Here is a 17,422-nt window from a genome sequence, read left to right on the forward strand (position 1 = left end):
ATAAATACAAAATGCAATAATAAATACAAAATCTGCACGAATTAAAATTTATTTAAGCATATTTTACGACTACGCAAGGATACCCGCACCTCACCGAGATAGTAATAAAATAAACTCACCATTAAATAATGACTATATTTTTATCTCAGTGCTTGGAATAAAAAATTATATTTACATAAATATGAAAACTTTAGAAAATCGAATAATGCGGTATAATTTGTAATTAAATGAAAAAAAAATTTTTTTTTATTTTAAACTTTCACCTAATCATAAGACTTTATAATTTTTTTTCTCATTTTGTTGGCCCCTAAAAATGTGTTCTTGATTGTATTATATTCAAATCTGGTTAATGTGACCAACTCCTATTCTAGTATTTATATTTCTTTTTTCCTCCAGTGACTGCCAAGCTTCTTTGAACATATTGTTCATATATATATATATATATATATATATATATATATATATACACACAGTATCTTTTCTCTTGTATTTTATTATAATAAACCTAAAGAAAGCTTGGGGAATACCAGCCAAAACATATGAAAACCAACATTGGTGAGGATAAAAAAAAAAAGTAAACAAGTCTATCTGCAATTCCCAACAAACTGTTTTTAAGATTCAAAAGTTTATCCATTTAATAGTCCTGCTTGCATTGGTTGAAAAAGTTTCTTTTACAGTTTGTAAAAGGAAGGATCCTAAATCCTTAAACGTCCTGTTCACTGCAGATTCTCCACAGACAAAAACAGATGGAACCATGATTACTGATTGTCAGAACGGATTTTAACCAGAAACTCGTTAGTTGAGTTGCAACCTTAATGCAACCTGAGTGCGGGTGCCAGACTAATTTGTTCTGAGTGGTTTTATCAGGAACAGAAATTCTTAACAGCATAGTAATGACACTATGACTATAATAAGGCAGTGATAGTTGGAGACACTTTATTTGCCCAGGAAGAAGGTGGGAAGTGTGTGATTCAACTTAACCAGGATGATAGCTGTTGTAAGCAAGTTGCACTTATTACTACACAGTTAACTCCCTTTAAAATATTGCGTTATGCTTAGTCTAGTCATATTTAAATTTTCTGTCGAAAATGTTTATTGTGCAAACAAGAAATTTATTGCTCCTTTGAATCATTTACAATTCCATTGTCTTCATTTCACCACATAAAATTTTGCTGTTATGTTCAATATTATACTTCTAATAAATACAGTTGAAAGAATATAATCAAGAATGGCCTTCATTTTGTCTTGAGAGACAATGAATAGGCACTGTAAGAATGTCTGTGAGTGTAATTGTGAAGAACAGTTCGTGCGATCCCCCAATCACATCTCTCCTGAATCGGCACTGCTTGAGTCCAGTTGCAAGGAAAAGTCCAGGACGAATGGAAACAATACCGAGATAAGTGGAGAGCACATACATTATCTAATATTGCCAAATGGTCACCCGCTTTAGTATGGACAAGGCTCAACGTTTCTTAACTTTTGTGATCTAACAGGAACCGATGTATCAGCAAGATTATGCTGCATATAAAAATATGAAAGAATATAAGATTAACACATAAATACCTGTTTGCTACAAGAGACAGCCTTTCTGATCTCAAAGTGTTCGCTGCTGGTAATCATGATTGAACACATTTTAAAAGCCAATGATTGTTTTAAATTTATTTTCATTAATTATGTCTTAAAATATTCTTACTCTTGAATTGGTAAAGCCACAACACTTTGCAAAAACATTCTACTGCAACGATTTATTTTGAGTATAAACAAACGAGTGAAAAGTAGAAAAGTATGAAAGTAAGTAATCCAGAATGCAATAAGCCGAGAGTTACTTCCCCTTGAACAAACATGGCTAACTCTGAAGATAAAGATTGTCACAAACAAGAAGTGTAGGCATTTATGAAATTTTAGCAAAGCATAGTTATGATCTACAAACTTCTGAGTATGCATCCACTGCATCACTTTTATTTTTGAGATAATTGGCAATATTTTTGCACTTTTGGTCTTCTAAAACAATGTTAAGTTCCAGCAATGAATTTATGGCAGATTCAAAGTTGGGACACTAGAATGGTCATTTATTTTGTTTCGATCAGTACATACAAAATGGTTAAAAACATGAAAATTCATCTTTGTAGTACAAAAACTATATATATATATATATATATACACTAACATATTCTCTTCAAGTACGTACATTTCTGAGAAAATAAACTTTATTTTGTATCAAATTCTCTTCTTTTTTAGCATGTTCAAATTTCCTCGGTGCCGGGCGTTGCCCAGGTGTTTCCAGCAAAAAAAAAAAAAAAAGTTACAGTAGGCAGGCAGGCTTGAACCCATGATGTGAAGGCGGAAATAAAGTGGAGGTGTGTGTAAGGGTGTTGGTTGAGCAAAAAAAAAAAAAAATAGTAGTAAACAGGCTCTAACTCATAACACGCCAGAGGAAAAAGAAGTGAAAAGAAAACAAATGTTCTTATCAATGAGGCTACCATGGTTGTGACATCATGGGTGGTCAAAATGACGTCTTTTATGCGAGCTTTGAATGACTTGCAAAAAATGTCAGCGAAAAAAAAAAAAAAAAAAAAACGACCCTCCCTCCCTGTAGAAAATTGCTCAATTGAGAGTGAAGGAATTAATGTTTTTGGCCAATTTTTCAATATTTGTCGTCCGAAGGGTCGAGCTTCAAAAGGATATTGATCTCGTGAAAATCCATCGCCTCTGTCGAATATTTTAGGCAGACATACAAACATACATACATTTAAACAGGCAGGTGAGATGTATATAATAAACAAATGGTCTACCGACTTAATCAGATTTGGACCTTAGAATTCACCCTTGTCTGTTTGTCCATTTGTTCCCAAAATTCTCAATAACCACTCATTACATTTTTTTTTTTAAATTTTGCATGAAGTTACAACTACCCAAGGAAGGAAATGTAACATACTCAAATTTTTGATAAAAATTCTGGTTGCATCACAAGAGAGTCAAAATGGCCCAAAATAGCACTTTTCAGGACATAGAATCTTTTCTGACCATTAAATTTTGCTGAAAAGCAAGATCACATGGACATACATCTGAAAATGTAATATTTAACACTGCGAAAATTCTGGTTGCATCCCTAGGGGGGGATCAAAACGGACAAAAATAGCACTTTCTGGAACATAGAATTTTTCCAAATTTTAGATTTTGCTGAAAATTACTCAAAAGCAAGACTACATGGATATCTATCTGGAAACACAATATTTGACCCTGGGAAAATTCTGGGACTTGACCCCAGGGTGTTTTAGGGGTGAAAAACACACCTTTTGGGGCTAATTTTTATTTTTCTCCTAAAATTCAAGGTATCATATAGTTTTTGATTTGTTTCCTCTGTAGCTTTGATGAAATTTTTAAATGCTGAGGAAGGGAATTCATAATTTTTAATAAATTTTGCAAAAATGTAATTTGATACTAAAGGTTGAATTTCTTAGAAATGTGTATGCATAAAGAGGACATTACTAGAATATATATACTTCCTGAACTCGGTTTAAATACTTGAAATTCTTGACTATATTAAATATAAACATATATTAATAAATGAAACCTCTAATTGATATAACCTATTAATTATTAAGCTTATTTTATTTGCAGTATTGACAACTCATCTTTAATTTTTTCAAGAATTATTTTATGGGTTTGTATTATTGAACACAGATTCGAAAAAGTTGTCAAAAAACAAATATATAACAAATAAATGTTATCAAAAGCAAGATAAGTTACTTTTCTACATAACTGGATAATTTTTAGTGTTTTTATTTAATGTAACATGTTTATTCAGCTCAAAAAAGATAGTGTTTACTGCTGTATTTGAAAATTTAAAATGGCGCCAGACTCTGTTGAACGCGGTAAGTTTGGGAAAAGGAGTTAAAAATAAAAACTATACAAAATACTGTTAAAAACCCACCGAATATATGTCTGCCTATGTCACGGTAACATATATTGAGGGAGTTTCTAACAGTATTTTCTATATTTTTCATTTTCCCAAACTTACTGTGTTCAGCACAATTTTGAATTTTCGAATACCTCGGTAAATACTGTATGTTTTTCAAGCTGAATAAACATTTTACATTAAATAAAAACACTAAAAAATTATCCAGTTAGGTAGAAAAGTAACTTATCTTGCCTTTGATAACATTTGTTATATATTTGTTTTTTGACAATTTTTTCGAATCTATGTGTATAGTAATACAAACCCTATTTTACTTTAACTTGAATAGTTTCTAATCATATATATATATATAAGAGAGTAGAAAGTGAATGTTGGTTTACTATTGTCATTCCATGAGTGATGTTTCTGATAAAGGGGGAATAATTGCTATTTTCTAGGTCAAAATCTATTTTGATCTTGAAGTAGTCTTTTTTTAAGCGCCTTACATCAAGTGGCTTTATGTCTAGTATGGAACGATTTCTTTCTTTCTCTCTATGTATCTATATATGTATATTAAGGCTAATCCACTGTGAGGAGAAAGTTAACCAAACTGACCAGTGTGTAAAAGTCAAACAACTTATTTTTATTTTAAATCCAAGTTAATAGAAATTTATCTTGGATTGCGTGTTTCAGTTGTTTTTCAAGTTATCTCAATGCTAAAACACAAGAAATATTTATTCAATTTTCTCCCCAAACAAGGCACAATGCCTCTTTGAAGTAGGGGGCTACTATTGGGGACGTTGTAGAGGTATTATGAAAGGAGATGAGTAGCAAGATGTCTGTTCACATTACATTTGAACTTCTCCATGTCAGTACAGTTAGGAAAGCAGAATCCCAGAAGCGAGTTCCAAAGTCTAGCAGTTTTGGGGAAGAAACTATTGGAGTAGAAGGGTTTCTTACACCTAGGGATCTCTACTGTGAAGGGGTGGGATTTAGCTGCTTGTCAGGTTTGTCCATGGTGTTCATGTCGAGGGGGTACAAGTGCTTGTAGGTTGTCAGAACATTCACCATTAAAGCACTTGCAGAACAGGCAGAGGGATGCAACATTTCATCAGTGGGACAGAGGCTGAAGCCTAGATAACAGTTCAGGACCCATCAGGTTGGTGACTTTTTTGAACCCTGTAAAGAAGTGAGAGACAAGTAGCAGATGCACCAGCCCAAATGTGACAACAGTACTCCATACATGGGCAAACGGTGGCCTTATAGAGGTAAGTTATTTATACCAAGCATCATATTCTACGTGATAGCCAGTTGGGTTATGAGTAACCCCCACCCCGGGACCTTTTATCAAATTTTCACTAGATGCATATTAAGGTATATCTCCTGAGTTTGGTTTTTATTTTTTCTTTAAATTAAATCAACAGATTTTTAAAAAATGATTGATTTAAAAGACCATTGAGCTCTAAAATGTGAGAATTTTTCAATTTTAAGTTAAACCAGCAGGGTTAACCAGATATTGTCCAGGGCAACATATTTCTATTAAATCTTGTATTGTTCTACCTCGCCATCCTTTTCTCTTTCCCTCTCCTGAACCTCCTCTTCTGCTCCACCTATTCCTCTCTAGCTAAACATACATACACACACACATAACTATTTATATAGATTTTTCAGGAAGGAATAAGCATAAGGGAAGTAGTATCTTGATAAAAAATTAGAGTTATTGCCCTTAAGTAAATAAAATAATTGAAAAACTACCCCATCCCAAAGAAGTGAATATTTAAGTTTTTTTAAGTTTAAATATTATTCATCCAGAACAATACAAATTAAGAAAATAAATTTGTGCCTGTTTGTTTTGTAGATTTTGAGTTTTAGCTGGGCCCACATAACTGCTCTTTATGTAATAGATGAACATAAAAAAAAGAGATAATTCTAATTGGAAACGATAAAGATTGGAAGTGCTGAGAAAGTAATAAATATGGAATACGGTCAACCAAATTGTTTTATAGGATTTCACCAGAAAATGCATTTGCAGAATTCAATTTGTAACAGAAGACAAACGAATGCCAAAATAAATACTTAATGTAAAAACTTACTACTTGACCATTTGACCTCAGCTTCTCATGTGGGTAATCCTGGAAAAGGAGTAACATTCTCCCCTACATCTATGTACTAGCTAATGAAAATGCTATCGTCAACCATTTTATTTATTTTTCTTTGCTTATACTACTTGCAGTAAGATTGGTAGATATGATTTGGCATTTCATAAGATGCAAACATTTCATGAACCAGAAATGCGAGGGAAGTTTTTTTTTCTTCTATTATATGGAATCCCTTTTCTGGGTTATTTAATGCAAAAACAATACCTACTACAGACTATTCGCTGTAAACTATTTGTTGAACATAAGCTGTTATTTTTTTTTTTTTTATTGGTAACCAGAAGAAAATTCTCAATTCACACTTACAATATTAATACCCAACTACACACAATTTATCTGCCCCCAGGAAAAGATTTACCTCAGTTTTATGTAGTAGTAGTAACGAAAGCAGTGGTGGTGGTAGTAGTAGTATTAATGTAGAGAGCAGCAACGTATACTTCATTTTCATTTCAGACCCAGTTTTCTATTTTTTTTTTTCTTGTTTTCATTATCGAAAAGATTTACAATTCTATTTGCCATTATTGATTATCAATAGCAAAACATTAAAAAAAAAAAAGGTGAAAAGAAAAACAAAAAAAATTTTTTGTTAAAAATAATGCAATATTCAAAAAATAAACAAAAAATAAGCATGTAAAAGATACACAAAAAGAATTTACTGAAATTGTTTTGTTTGTGACTTTTTTCCCGTTTTTCATTCATTCTTGCCTGTTCTTCATTTTTTTTCATCGTATATCTTATATTTTTTTAATGCCTTTAAAGTTTTGTTTTCTTTCTCTCAATTTTGACTGATATTTTTTAATTGTTCTTTGTTTTTTTTTTCAGTTGGTGATAGAGACAAAGAAATACATGATGTGTTGTTATTAAAAGGTAGGTTCTCTGGTGCATATTGTTGTTTTTGTTTTTGTTGTTGTTGTTGCAAGGGATGGGTGGGTTGGGAAATGTTAGATCTGATTTGGGTTCAGGATCAAGTTGAGAATGCGGGGCAAGGAGATGAGATGGGTCAGTTAATCCACGGGATCAGTCGAGTTGGCCGTGGATCACTGAGTGGCATTGCTTGAAGGACTTGGTCAAGAAGCTGCAGAGGCCGGTGGAGTTGGACTTCAATCCAGCAAGGTGTCTCTTTGATGCTACCTCTTGGGTAGTCTGGCCCCCAACCTTTCACAAAACTTAACCTCAGGATACATAGGCGGCGGAGATCGTCCACACCAATACCAGCAACTGCAGATAGGCCTGGAGAAATTATAAGAAAAAAAGTTGCCAATTTTAAATTTTAGTAGACATGCATGATTTACAATAATAAAAAAAACAGACAGAAAGAGAGAGAGGGAAAGAGAGGGAGAGAGAGAGAGAGAGAAAGAGCTTTAGCTTAAATTTGCAGTTTTAAAAAAAATTACAAGTGCAGACTTTCTTTTTGCTGTATGTGTGTGTGTGTGTGTATATGTATATATATATATATATATATATATATATATATATATATATATGAGGGGTAGTTGTAGTTTATGAGAAGCATGTGGAAGGGCTGTGTTTGACAAGATGGTAGCTGGTTCAAACACAATGTAAACCCGTTTGAGAGCTGTTTACTATCCCCTGACAAAGAGACATTCTAAAAAATTGGGGGAAATTCACACATCTATCATCTGATACATTTAAGTAAATAAATACAAAAATTATTGAAATTCCTTCAATATTGTCATCATTCTTTATTACATAGATCATTCCCACAAACTGCATTGTCATAGCTGTCAAACAGTTCTTATATCCCTCTCTCTAATATATATATCACATTGACACACCGGTTCCTGCTTGATCACCTAAGTTAAGCAACATTGAACCTGGTCAGTACTAAATGGGTGACCATTTCGGACTTCCAGATGCTGTATGTGCTCTCCGCTTATCTCTGCATTGTTTCCAGTCACCCTAGTCTTCTTCTTGCCACTGGACTCAAACAGGCCGATTCAGGAATGTTGTGGTTGGAGATTGCATGACCCTTTCCTCACAATTACACGATCTTTGTCTTTCAAGACTAAACGGAGGTATTGAGATATATGTATACATATATCTATATATATCTATATATATATATATATATATATATATATATATACACACACACACACACACGCACGCACACAAAGTTCTTTCCTGCCAGCTTGATTAGTTATTCTTTCTAGTCTAAGAAGTGGTAAGCAACCATATGTCCCACTTCACTATGAAGAGGAAAAATGTTTCTGGTCCAGCTAGGCTGAAATCCATTTGTATAATGAGTTGAGTCTTTTTTTAATGACATCTGGTATTCCTTAGTGATCACTCATCTAAGTATTAATGAGACAAAATTATTCAATCAGGACAACTGTTCCTATGTGAAATGGCTGTAATAATATGACAATGAGCATCAAGTAAAACTACATCCTCTAAGGAACTGCGATATTGTAGCCAACTTCTTAATTACAATTACAAATGAAATCACCAGAAACACATTCTGCTCTTCTTTTTTTTATTATTAGTTTATTACTGATTTACTCACCTACAGCGGGGGCAATTCCACCTACAGATGCCGGTCCTGGCACATTACCTGCAACGGCGGCAGCCTGGGCTGCAGCAGCAGCCTGTGCAGTTGCAGCTTGTTGCTGCATCTGACAATGGCACTGTCTTATGTCAAATACCTAAAAAAGAAACATACAAAGAATGAAATGTTGCCGATAAAGATGAAGTTAGAAGAGTAAATAGGAAAAACAATATTTCTGTTCATCAGGATTTTATTCTTTAGATTTAAAAAAAAAACAAATCATTTTCTTGCTAATGTGTTAAAAATTAAAAACTGTTGAGCAGAGATAGAGAACGAGACTGCTGAGACAGAGAGAGAGAGAGAGAGAGAGAGGAGGGAAAGAGACTGTTGAGCCGAGAGAGACGAGGGAAAGAGACTGTTGAGCCGAGAGAGACGAGGGAAAGAGACTGTTGAGCCGAGAGAGACGAGGGAAAGAGACTGTTGAGCCGAGAGAGACGAGGGAAAGAGACTGTTGAGCCGAGAGAGACGAGGGAAAGAGACTGTTGAGCCGAGAGAGACGAGGGAAAGAGACTGTTGAGCCGAGAGAGACGAGGGAAAGAGACTGTTGAGCCGAGAGAGACGAGGGAAAGAGACTGTTGAGCCGAGAGAGACGAGGGAAAGAGACTGTTGAGCCGAGAGAGACGAGGGAAAGAGACTGTTGAGCCGAGAGAGACGAGGGAAAGAGACTGTTGAGCCGAGAGAGACGAGGGAAAGAGACTGTTGAGCCAAGAGAGAGGAGGGAAAGAGACTGTTGAGCCAAGAGAGAGGAGGGAAAGAGACTGTTGAGCCAAGAGAGAGGAGGGAAAGAGACTGTTGAGCCAGGAGAGAGGAGGGAAAGAGACTGTTGAGCCAGGAGAGAGGAGGGAAAGAGACTGTTGAGCCAGGAGAGAGGAGGGAAAGAGACTGTTGAGCCAGGAGAGAGAGAGAGACTGTTGAGCCAGGAGAGAGAGAGAGACTGTTGAGCCAAGAGAGAGAGAGAGACTGTTGAGCCAGGAGAGAGAGAGAGAGACTGTTGAGCCAAGAGAGGGAGAGAGAGAGAGAGACTGTTGAGCCAAGAGAGGGAGAGAGAGAGACTGTTGAGCCAAGAGAGGGAGAGAGAGAGAGAGACTGCTCAGTCAAGAGAGGGAGAGAGACTGCTCAGTCAAGAGAGGGAGAGAGACTGCTCAGTCAAGAGAGGGAGAGAGACTGCTCAGTCAAGAGAGGGAGAGAGACTGCTCAGTCAAGAGAGGGAGAGAGACTGCTCAGTCAAGAGAGGGAGAGAGAGAGACTGCTCAGTCAAGGGAGGGAGAGAGAGAGAGAGAGACTGCTCAGTCGAGAAAGAGAGACTGCTCAGTCAAGAGAGGGAGCGAGAGAGACAGACTGCTCAGTCAAGAGAGGGAGCGAGAGAGACAGACTGCTCAGTCAAGAGAGGGAGCGAGAGAGACAGACTGCTCAGTCAAGAGAGGGAGCGAGAGAGACAGACTGCTCAGTCAAGAGAGGGAGCGAGAGAGACAGACTGCTCAGTCAAGAGAGGGAGAGAGAGAGACAGACTGCTCAGTCAAGAGAGGGAGAGAGAGAGACAGACAGACTGCTCAGTAAAGAGAGGGAGGGAGAGAGACAGAGTGCTCAGTCAAGAGTGAGACAGAGTGCTCAGTCAAGAGTGAGAGAGAGTGCTCAGTCAAGAGAGGGAGAGAGAGACTGCCCAGTCAAGAGAGGGAGAGAGAGACTGCCCAGTCAAGAGAGGGAGAGAGAGACTGCCCAGTCAAGAGAGGGAGAGAGAGACTGCCCAGTCAAGAGAGGGAGAGAGAGAGAGAGACTGCCCAGTCAAGAGAGGGAAAGAGAGAGAGACTGCCCAGTAAAGAGAGGGAGGGAGAGAGAGAGAGAGACTGCCGAGTCAAGGGAGGGAGAGAGAGGGACTGCCGAGTCAAGGGAGGGAGAGAGAGAGGGACTGCCGAGTCAAGGGAGGGAGAGAGAGAGGGACTGCCGAGTCAAGGGAGGGAGAGAGAGAGGGACTGCCGAGTCAAGGGAGGGAGAGAGAGAGGGACTGCCGAGTCAAGGGAGGGAGAGAGAGAGGGACTGCCGAGTCAAGGGAGGGAGAGAGAGAGGGACTGCCGAGTCAAGGGAGGGAGAGAGAGAGGGACTGCCGAGTCAAGGGAGGGAGAGAGAGAGGGACTGCCGAGTCAAGGGAGGGAGAGAGAGAGGGACTGCCGAGTCAAGGGAGGGAGAGAGAGAGGGACTGCCGAGTCAAGGGAGGGAGAGAGAGAGGGACTGCCGAGTCAAGGGAGGGAGAGAGAGAGGGACTGCCGAGTCAAGGGAGGGAGAGAGAGAGGGACTGCCGAGTCAAGGGAGGGAGAGAGAGGGACTGCCGAGTCAAGGGAGGGAGAGAGAGGGACTGCTAAGTCAAGGGAGGGAGAGAGAGAGGGACTGCCGAGTCAAGGGAGGGAGAGAGAGGGACTGCCGAGTCAAGGGAGGGAGAGAGAGGGACTGCCGAGTCAAGGGAGGGAGAGAGAGGGACTGCCGAGTCAAGGGAGGGAGAGAGAGGGACTTCCGAGTCAAGGGAGGGAGAGAGAGAGACTGCCGAGTCAAGAGAGGGAGAGAGAGAGACTGCCGAGTCAAGAGAAGGAGAGAGGGAGACTGCCGAGTCAAGGGAGGGAGAGAGAGAGAGAGAGAGGGACTGCCGAGTCAAGGGAGGGAGAGAGAGAGAGAGAGAGGGACTGCCGAGTCAAGGGAGGGAGAGAGAGAGAGAGGGACTGCCGAGTCAAGGGAGGGAGAGAGAGAGAGAGGGACTGCCGAGTCAAGGGAGGGAGAGAGAGAGAGAGGGACTGCCGAGTCAAGGGAGGGAGAGAGAGAGAGAGGGACTGCCGAGTCAAGGGAGGGAGAGAGAGAGGGACTGCCGAGTCAAGGGAGGGAGAGAGAGAGGGACTGCCGAGTCAAGGGAGGAAGAGAGAGAGAGAGGGACTGCCGAGTCAAGGGAGGGAGAGAGAGAGAGAGGGACTGCCGAGTCAAGGGAGGGAGAGAGAGAGAGAGGGACTGCCGAGTCAAGGGAGGGAGAGAGAGAGAGAGGGACTGCCGAGTCAAGGGAAGGAGAGAGAGAGAGAGGGACTGCCGAGTCAAGGGAGGGAGAGAGAGAGAGAGAGGGACTGCCGAGTCAAGGGAGGGAGAGAGAGAGAGAGAGGGACTGCCGAGTCAAGGGAGGGAGAGAGAGAGAGAGAGGGACTGCCGAGTCAAGGGAGGGAGAGGGAGAGGGACTGCCGAGTCAAGGGAGGGAGAGGGAGAGGGACTGCCGAGTCAAGGGAGGGAGAGGGAGAGGGACTGCCGAGTCAAGGGAGGGAGAGGGAGAGGGACTGCCGAGTCAAGGGAGGGAGAGAGAGAGGGACTGCCGAGTCAAGGGAGGGAGAGAGAGAGGGACTGCCGAGTCAAGGGAGGGAGAGAGAGAGGGACTGCCGAGTCAAGGGAGGGAGAGAGAGAGGGACTGCCGAGTCAAGGGAGGGAGAGAGAGAGGGACTGCCGAGTCAAGGGAGGGAGAGAGAGAGGGACTGCCGAGTCAAGGGAGGGAGAGAGAGAGGGACTGCCGAGTCAAGGGAGGGAGAGAGAGAGAGGGACTGCCGAGTCAAGGGAGGGAGAGAGAGAGGGACTGCCGAGTCAAGGGAGGGAGAGAGAGAGGGACTGCCGAGTCAAGGGAGGGAGAGAGAGAGGGACTGCCGAGTCAAGGGAGGGAGAGAGAGAGGGACTGCCGAGTCAAGGGAGGGAGAGAGAGAGGGACTGCCGAGTCAAGGGAGGGAGAGAGAGGGACTGCCGAGTCAAGGGAGGGAGAGAGAGAGGGACTGCTGAGTCAAGGGAGGGAGAGAGAGAGGGACTGCCGAGTCAAGGGAGGGAGAGAGAGAGGGACTGCCGGGTCAAGGGAGGGAGAGAGGGGGACTGCCGAGTCAAGGGAGGGAGAGAGAGGGACTGCCTAGTCAAGGGAGGGAGAGAGAGGGACTGCCGAGTCAAGGGAGGGAGAGAGAGAGGGACTGCCGAGTCAAGGGAGGGAGAGAGAGGGACTGCCGAGTCAAGGGAGGGAGAGAGAGGGACTGCCTAGTCAAGGGAGGGAGAGAGAGGGACTGCTAAGTCAAGGGAGGGAGAGAGAGAGGGACTGCCGAGTCAAGGGAGGGAGAGAGAGGGACTGCCGAGTCAAGGGAGGGAGAGAGAGGGACTGCCGAGTCAAGGGAGGGAGAGAGAGGGACTTCCGAGTCAAGGGAGGAAGAGAGAGAGACTGCCGAGTCAAGAGAGGGAGAGAGAGAGACTGCCGAGTCAAGAGAGGGAGAGAGAGAGACTGCCGAGTCAAGAGAGGGAGAGAGGGAGACTGCCGAGTCAAGAGAGGGAGAGAGGGAGACTGCCGAGTCAAGAGAGGGAAAGAAAGAGAGACTGCCGAGTCAAGAGAGGGAAAGAAAGAGAGACTGCTGAGTCAAGAGAGGGAAAGAAAGAGAGACTGCTGAGTCAAGAGAGGGAAAGAAAGAGAGACTGCTGAGTCAAGAGAGGGAAAGAAAGGGAGACTGCTGAGTCAAGAGAGGGAAAGAAAGAGAGACTGCTGAGTCAAGAGAGGGAAAGAAAGAGAGACTGCTGAGTCAAGAGAGGGAAAGAAAGAGAGACTGCTGAGTCAAGAGAGGGAAAGAAAGAGAGACTGCTGAGTCAAGAGAGGGAAAGAAAGAGAGACTGCTGAGCCAAGAAAGGGAGAGAAAAAGAGATTGCTGAGCCAAGAGAGGAAGAGAAAGAGAGGCTGCTGAGTCAAGAGAGGTAGACAGAGAGTATGTTGCCAGATTTGGAGGAGATGGAGAGACAATTAGGATATGTCTAAAGAAGGTGGAGAGATAGACAGACTATTAAGCTTTCTTTGAAATTGTGGGAGAAAAGAGAAACTTTTGAGCTGTGCCTCAAAAGGGGAAGAGTGGAGACGGGAGTGTTTTCCCTGAAAATGGATAAGAGAGAGACTGTCAAGCCATAGTTAACTGAATGAGAGGAAAGATAGAGAAAGGAGACTGTTGAGCCATGTGTGTGTGTGTGTGTGAAATCATGTCTGAAAGAAGGGAAAAGTGACTGTGAAACCATGTTTGAGAAAGAGAGAGAAACGGACAGAGAGAGAGAAACGGACACAGAAAGAGAAACGGACACAGAAAGAGAAACGGACACAGAAAGAGAAAGGGACACAGGGAGAGGAATAGAGAGAGAGAAAGAGACAGAGACTTGTGATCCATGTCAGAGAAGAGTGTCAGATCTGTTCAACTGAAGTTGATCTTGTCTCGGAACCAACTTAAGTATGTTCAAGGTTTTTTAGTTGTTTTATGCAATCTTAAATTTATTGTACGTGATTTTAATAGGATTCTTTTGATAAAATGCCAACAAATTTCTGCTTAATAGACGTACACATGTACAAACGTTTTAAGGAAAAACAAAACAAAGGAAACAACTTTGCTTTGATACCTTGATATAAGCTACAGGATAAATCTTATGGACTGCATCTCCTGGTGCCCGACCAGCTTCCCGATCAAGGTAATAAGATTGTACAAACACACTGTGGTCACTTAGACACTTAATCCAGACATCGCCTTCTCCTCTACAGTCCAACTGTACTCCTTTACCTATATGCAATCTGGAGAGGAAAAAAAAAAAAAAGGTTTGCCATGAAAGATCACAGAAATTACAATTGCATTATAAGCACCCATTATGACAATTTACTGCAGTTTCATCATAGTACTTTTACTAGAAATAGTTTTGCTATTGTGATATATTTGAATTTTTTTTTTGATTCAACTGTTTTACAGTGTGAAGAAATAACGAGAGGAATATGATAAACAATATAAATTGATGCATTGTCATGAAACTGCAGTAAATTGAGATAAATCAATCATGATACAAAAAGAAAAAGGTATTTAATAATTGGTACATACGACCAGCGAATACTCAAATAGAACAAAAATGGGAATATTTTCCAAAGCAATAATTCATGTCATAAGAGTGAACTGAAAATCAGTGATCAGAAATAGAAACTGGAAAACGATGCATAATCTTCATCTTTTATTCTATAAACCATCTCCAGGATATTTATGTGGAGTTTGTAGTGTGTGGGGAAAGCTTGATAGTATGTGAGTATGTGCATGTGAAAAAATACACACACACACACACACAAAGGATTAAATAAAAATTTCAGACAAAATAGAAATTAGTTTATGGAATAGTGGATAAGCAAGACAACATGCTAGTAGAAATAAAGACACACATCATTAAATGTGGACTAAGATATTTTGGTTGATCTGATTGGCTAGGTTCATTTTGTAATTTTTTTTTTACCAATTTGAATGAACTGCTTAGTTCAGCTGTAAAGATGTGTATGTGTATTTATTTTTAAGAACATGTTGTCTTGCTTATCCACCATTCCATAAACTAATTTTCCATTATATATTTATGTGTATCTGCATGGGATATAAACAAATTTTGAACAAAAACTTTATTTTTACTCACCTTCAGCCCCAAAAAAGGCATATTGCCACTTGGACATAAGGGGCTACTAATTGGGATCATGCTTAAGAGAAAGATTAAGATGTTGATTTATGTTACATTTGAACTTCTGCATATCAATACAGTTAGGGAAGTAGGTAGCAGGAAGGGAATTCAAAAAGTCTAGCTGATACAAGGAAGAAGCTATTAGAGTAGAAAGTTTTCTAGCATTTAGGGACCTCCACAGTGAAAGGACGTGATTTTGCTGCTAAGCAAGTTTGTTTGGAATATGTACGTTGAGGGAGCACAAGTGCAAGGAGTTCATCAGAGTACATTCCATTAAAATACTTGTAAAACAGGCACAGAGTGCTCAATTACCAGAATAATAGACAATATATTTAATAAATTATCTAAATATTGGATTATTTCATCCCAATCGGTTTCATGCTGCAGCACTTATTATAAATGCCTTTCAACTTTACCTTCAAACCTCCAGTTTGAATGCAAAGATAAAATTATTGATAAGTGCAGCAGCAAAACAATTGATTGGTATGACATAATCAAATCTTACTAAACAAATAAATTTAAATAATCAATAGTTTAAAAACTTAAACACTTTACTGCAGTTTTACAATTTTCAACGATCATCAGAAATGTGATCAACCAAAATGAAAGCAGCAGATACTAGAGTTATCTACCCTTATTCATATCCACTTTTGTTTTTAATTATTTAACAATTTTACTTACTTTTGTTATTCAATCACTAATAAACAATTATTTCACAATTTTTATTTACTTTTGCATTGTGTGCATGTGTTTACTAAAGAACAATTGCTTTTTTTTAAACATATTAGTATTGTCAATTATAATTATTTTGTTGTACATTTGAACATAGTGCAGATGCAAATGCATGTGAAATGATGTCACTGGAAGAGAAAAATAAAGAATTCTAGATCATTTTAAAGACGGGAATAACGTTCGAGATCACTTGAGTGAGATCACTGTCATAACAATGAGGAACTAAATGTGATTGTTAAAAGAAAAAGTGAGTTGAAGCTCTTTTTTTTGTGTCTACTTTGCGACTGAGGCTACAACATGTTGGTTCCCAGACAATGCTACACATTTATATCTGGGCTTAAATAACAAAGTAAATATTTGCTTATGTGTTAGCATTTAGCTGTAAATTCTTGTTTATCTTGTTTAATAAATTAATTTAGTTTTCAAAGCTACCCCTTGGGCTGACTTTCATGAAAAACACTCGTCTGGCTGAATATCAATAATTTTCCCTACTCTTTATCTGTGCCTAAACTTAAACATAAATTCCATGAACAAAGCTTCTTTCTTAGAACTGTACACCTGTGGAACTGTCTTTTATTTGCCTGCTTTCCAGCTGACTACAATATGGTTGTCTTCAAGTCCAACGTGAACAACTTCTTGACGAGTTGTCCCTATAAGTAATCTAATTTACCAAATTTTCACTACTAACTAATATGCTATTAAAGAAATAAATGGTAAGATAGACAACATCTTGAAATTTGAAATATAGACCTTTTGTCATCTATAATATAAATCTCCCCTGTCTGTATGTATGTATGTACGTACGTATGTATGTATATCTGCCTAAAACTTTTGACAGAGGCAACGGATTTTCATGAGATCGGTATCGTTTTAAAGCTCAATCCTTTGGACGACAAATATCGAAAAATTAGTTAAAAACATTAATTCCTTTACTCTCAACTGGGCACTTTTCTACAGGGAAGGGTCACTTTTTTCGCTGATATTTTCGAAAGTCATCGCCTCTTTTCAATTGTCTAGTCTTATTTTAAACCTACGTCACTTCCGGCTTGGCGATGGGTACAACAGCAAACACGTCACTTTTTTCTTTTTTTTTTTACCACGTTCTCCTTTGCTCTACGGGTTCGAGCCTGCCTACTACAACTTTTTTTTTTTTTTTTTGCTCAACACACATCTCCAAACACCCGGGGCACCCAGGCTAGTTTATATATAAATATACACTACTAGAAAAAAATCTAATTTTGTGTAAGATCGTTATTTTAAAAAAAAAGAAAAAAAAAAAAAAAAAGAAAAAAAAAGGGGGGGGTCACTGGTCGTAACCTCCTCATTAAATTTCTTTCACTATTTACCTTGCTCTTTCACTGGCTTCAGTTCGATGCACGTTTGATAACTGACCAAGACAAAACCGATCAATACTTGAGGGGTCAGTGTAGCCATCTACTTTGACACTTGGACAACCAGAAGGAACTTTAAACGTTTCGCCCACTTGCTGATCAAGTTCAAAGTAAGTTATTGTGCACCAAAACTCAGGAGCTGCAAAGAGAGAAAAAGAAATATAAGCATTTTATATTGTTC

The 17,422-nt window shown here is 39.6% G+C and overlaps 1 protein-coding gene across 31 annotated transcripts in view; it reads right to left on the minus strand.

Annotated features, from left to right (window-relative positions):
* Positions 1–6,685: 6,685 nt before the first annotated feature.
* Positions 6,686–17,422, minus strand: part of LOC145245781 (SMAD family member 4-like) — a 474,109-nt gene continuing 463,372 nt past the window's right edge. For all 31 annotated transcript variants that reach the window (XM_080107423.1, XM_080107427.1, XM_080107414.1 and 28 more), the window contains 4 exons: positions 17,197–17,380; positions 14,039–14,207; positions 8,582–8,720; positions 6,686–7,284 (listed from right to left, as the gene is read on the minus strand). In XM_080107423.1, the coding sequence (XP_079963549.1) occupies positions 7,055–7,284; positions 8,582–8,720; positions 14,039–14,207; positions 17,197–17,380 (722 nt within the window). In that variant the 3' untranslated portion in view covers positions 6,686–7,054. The remainder of the gene's footprint in view (positions 7,285–8,581; positions 8,721–14,038; positions 14,208–17,196; positions 17,381–17,422) is intronic.

Source organism: Euprymna scolopes, chromosome 23 (genome assembly GCF_053919585.1).
Source record: "Euprymna scolopes isolate OS-2025 chromosome 23, ASM5391958v1, whole genome shotgun sequence".
Lineage (NCBI taxonomy): Eukaryota > Metazoa > Mollusca > Cephalopoda > Sepiida > Sepiolidae > Euprymna > Euprymna scolopes.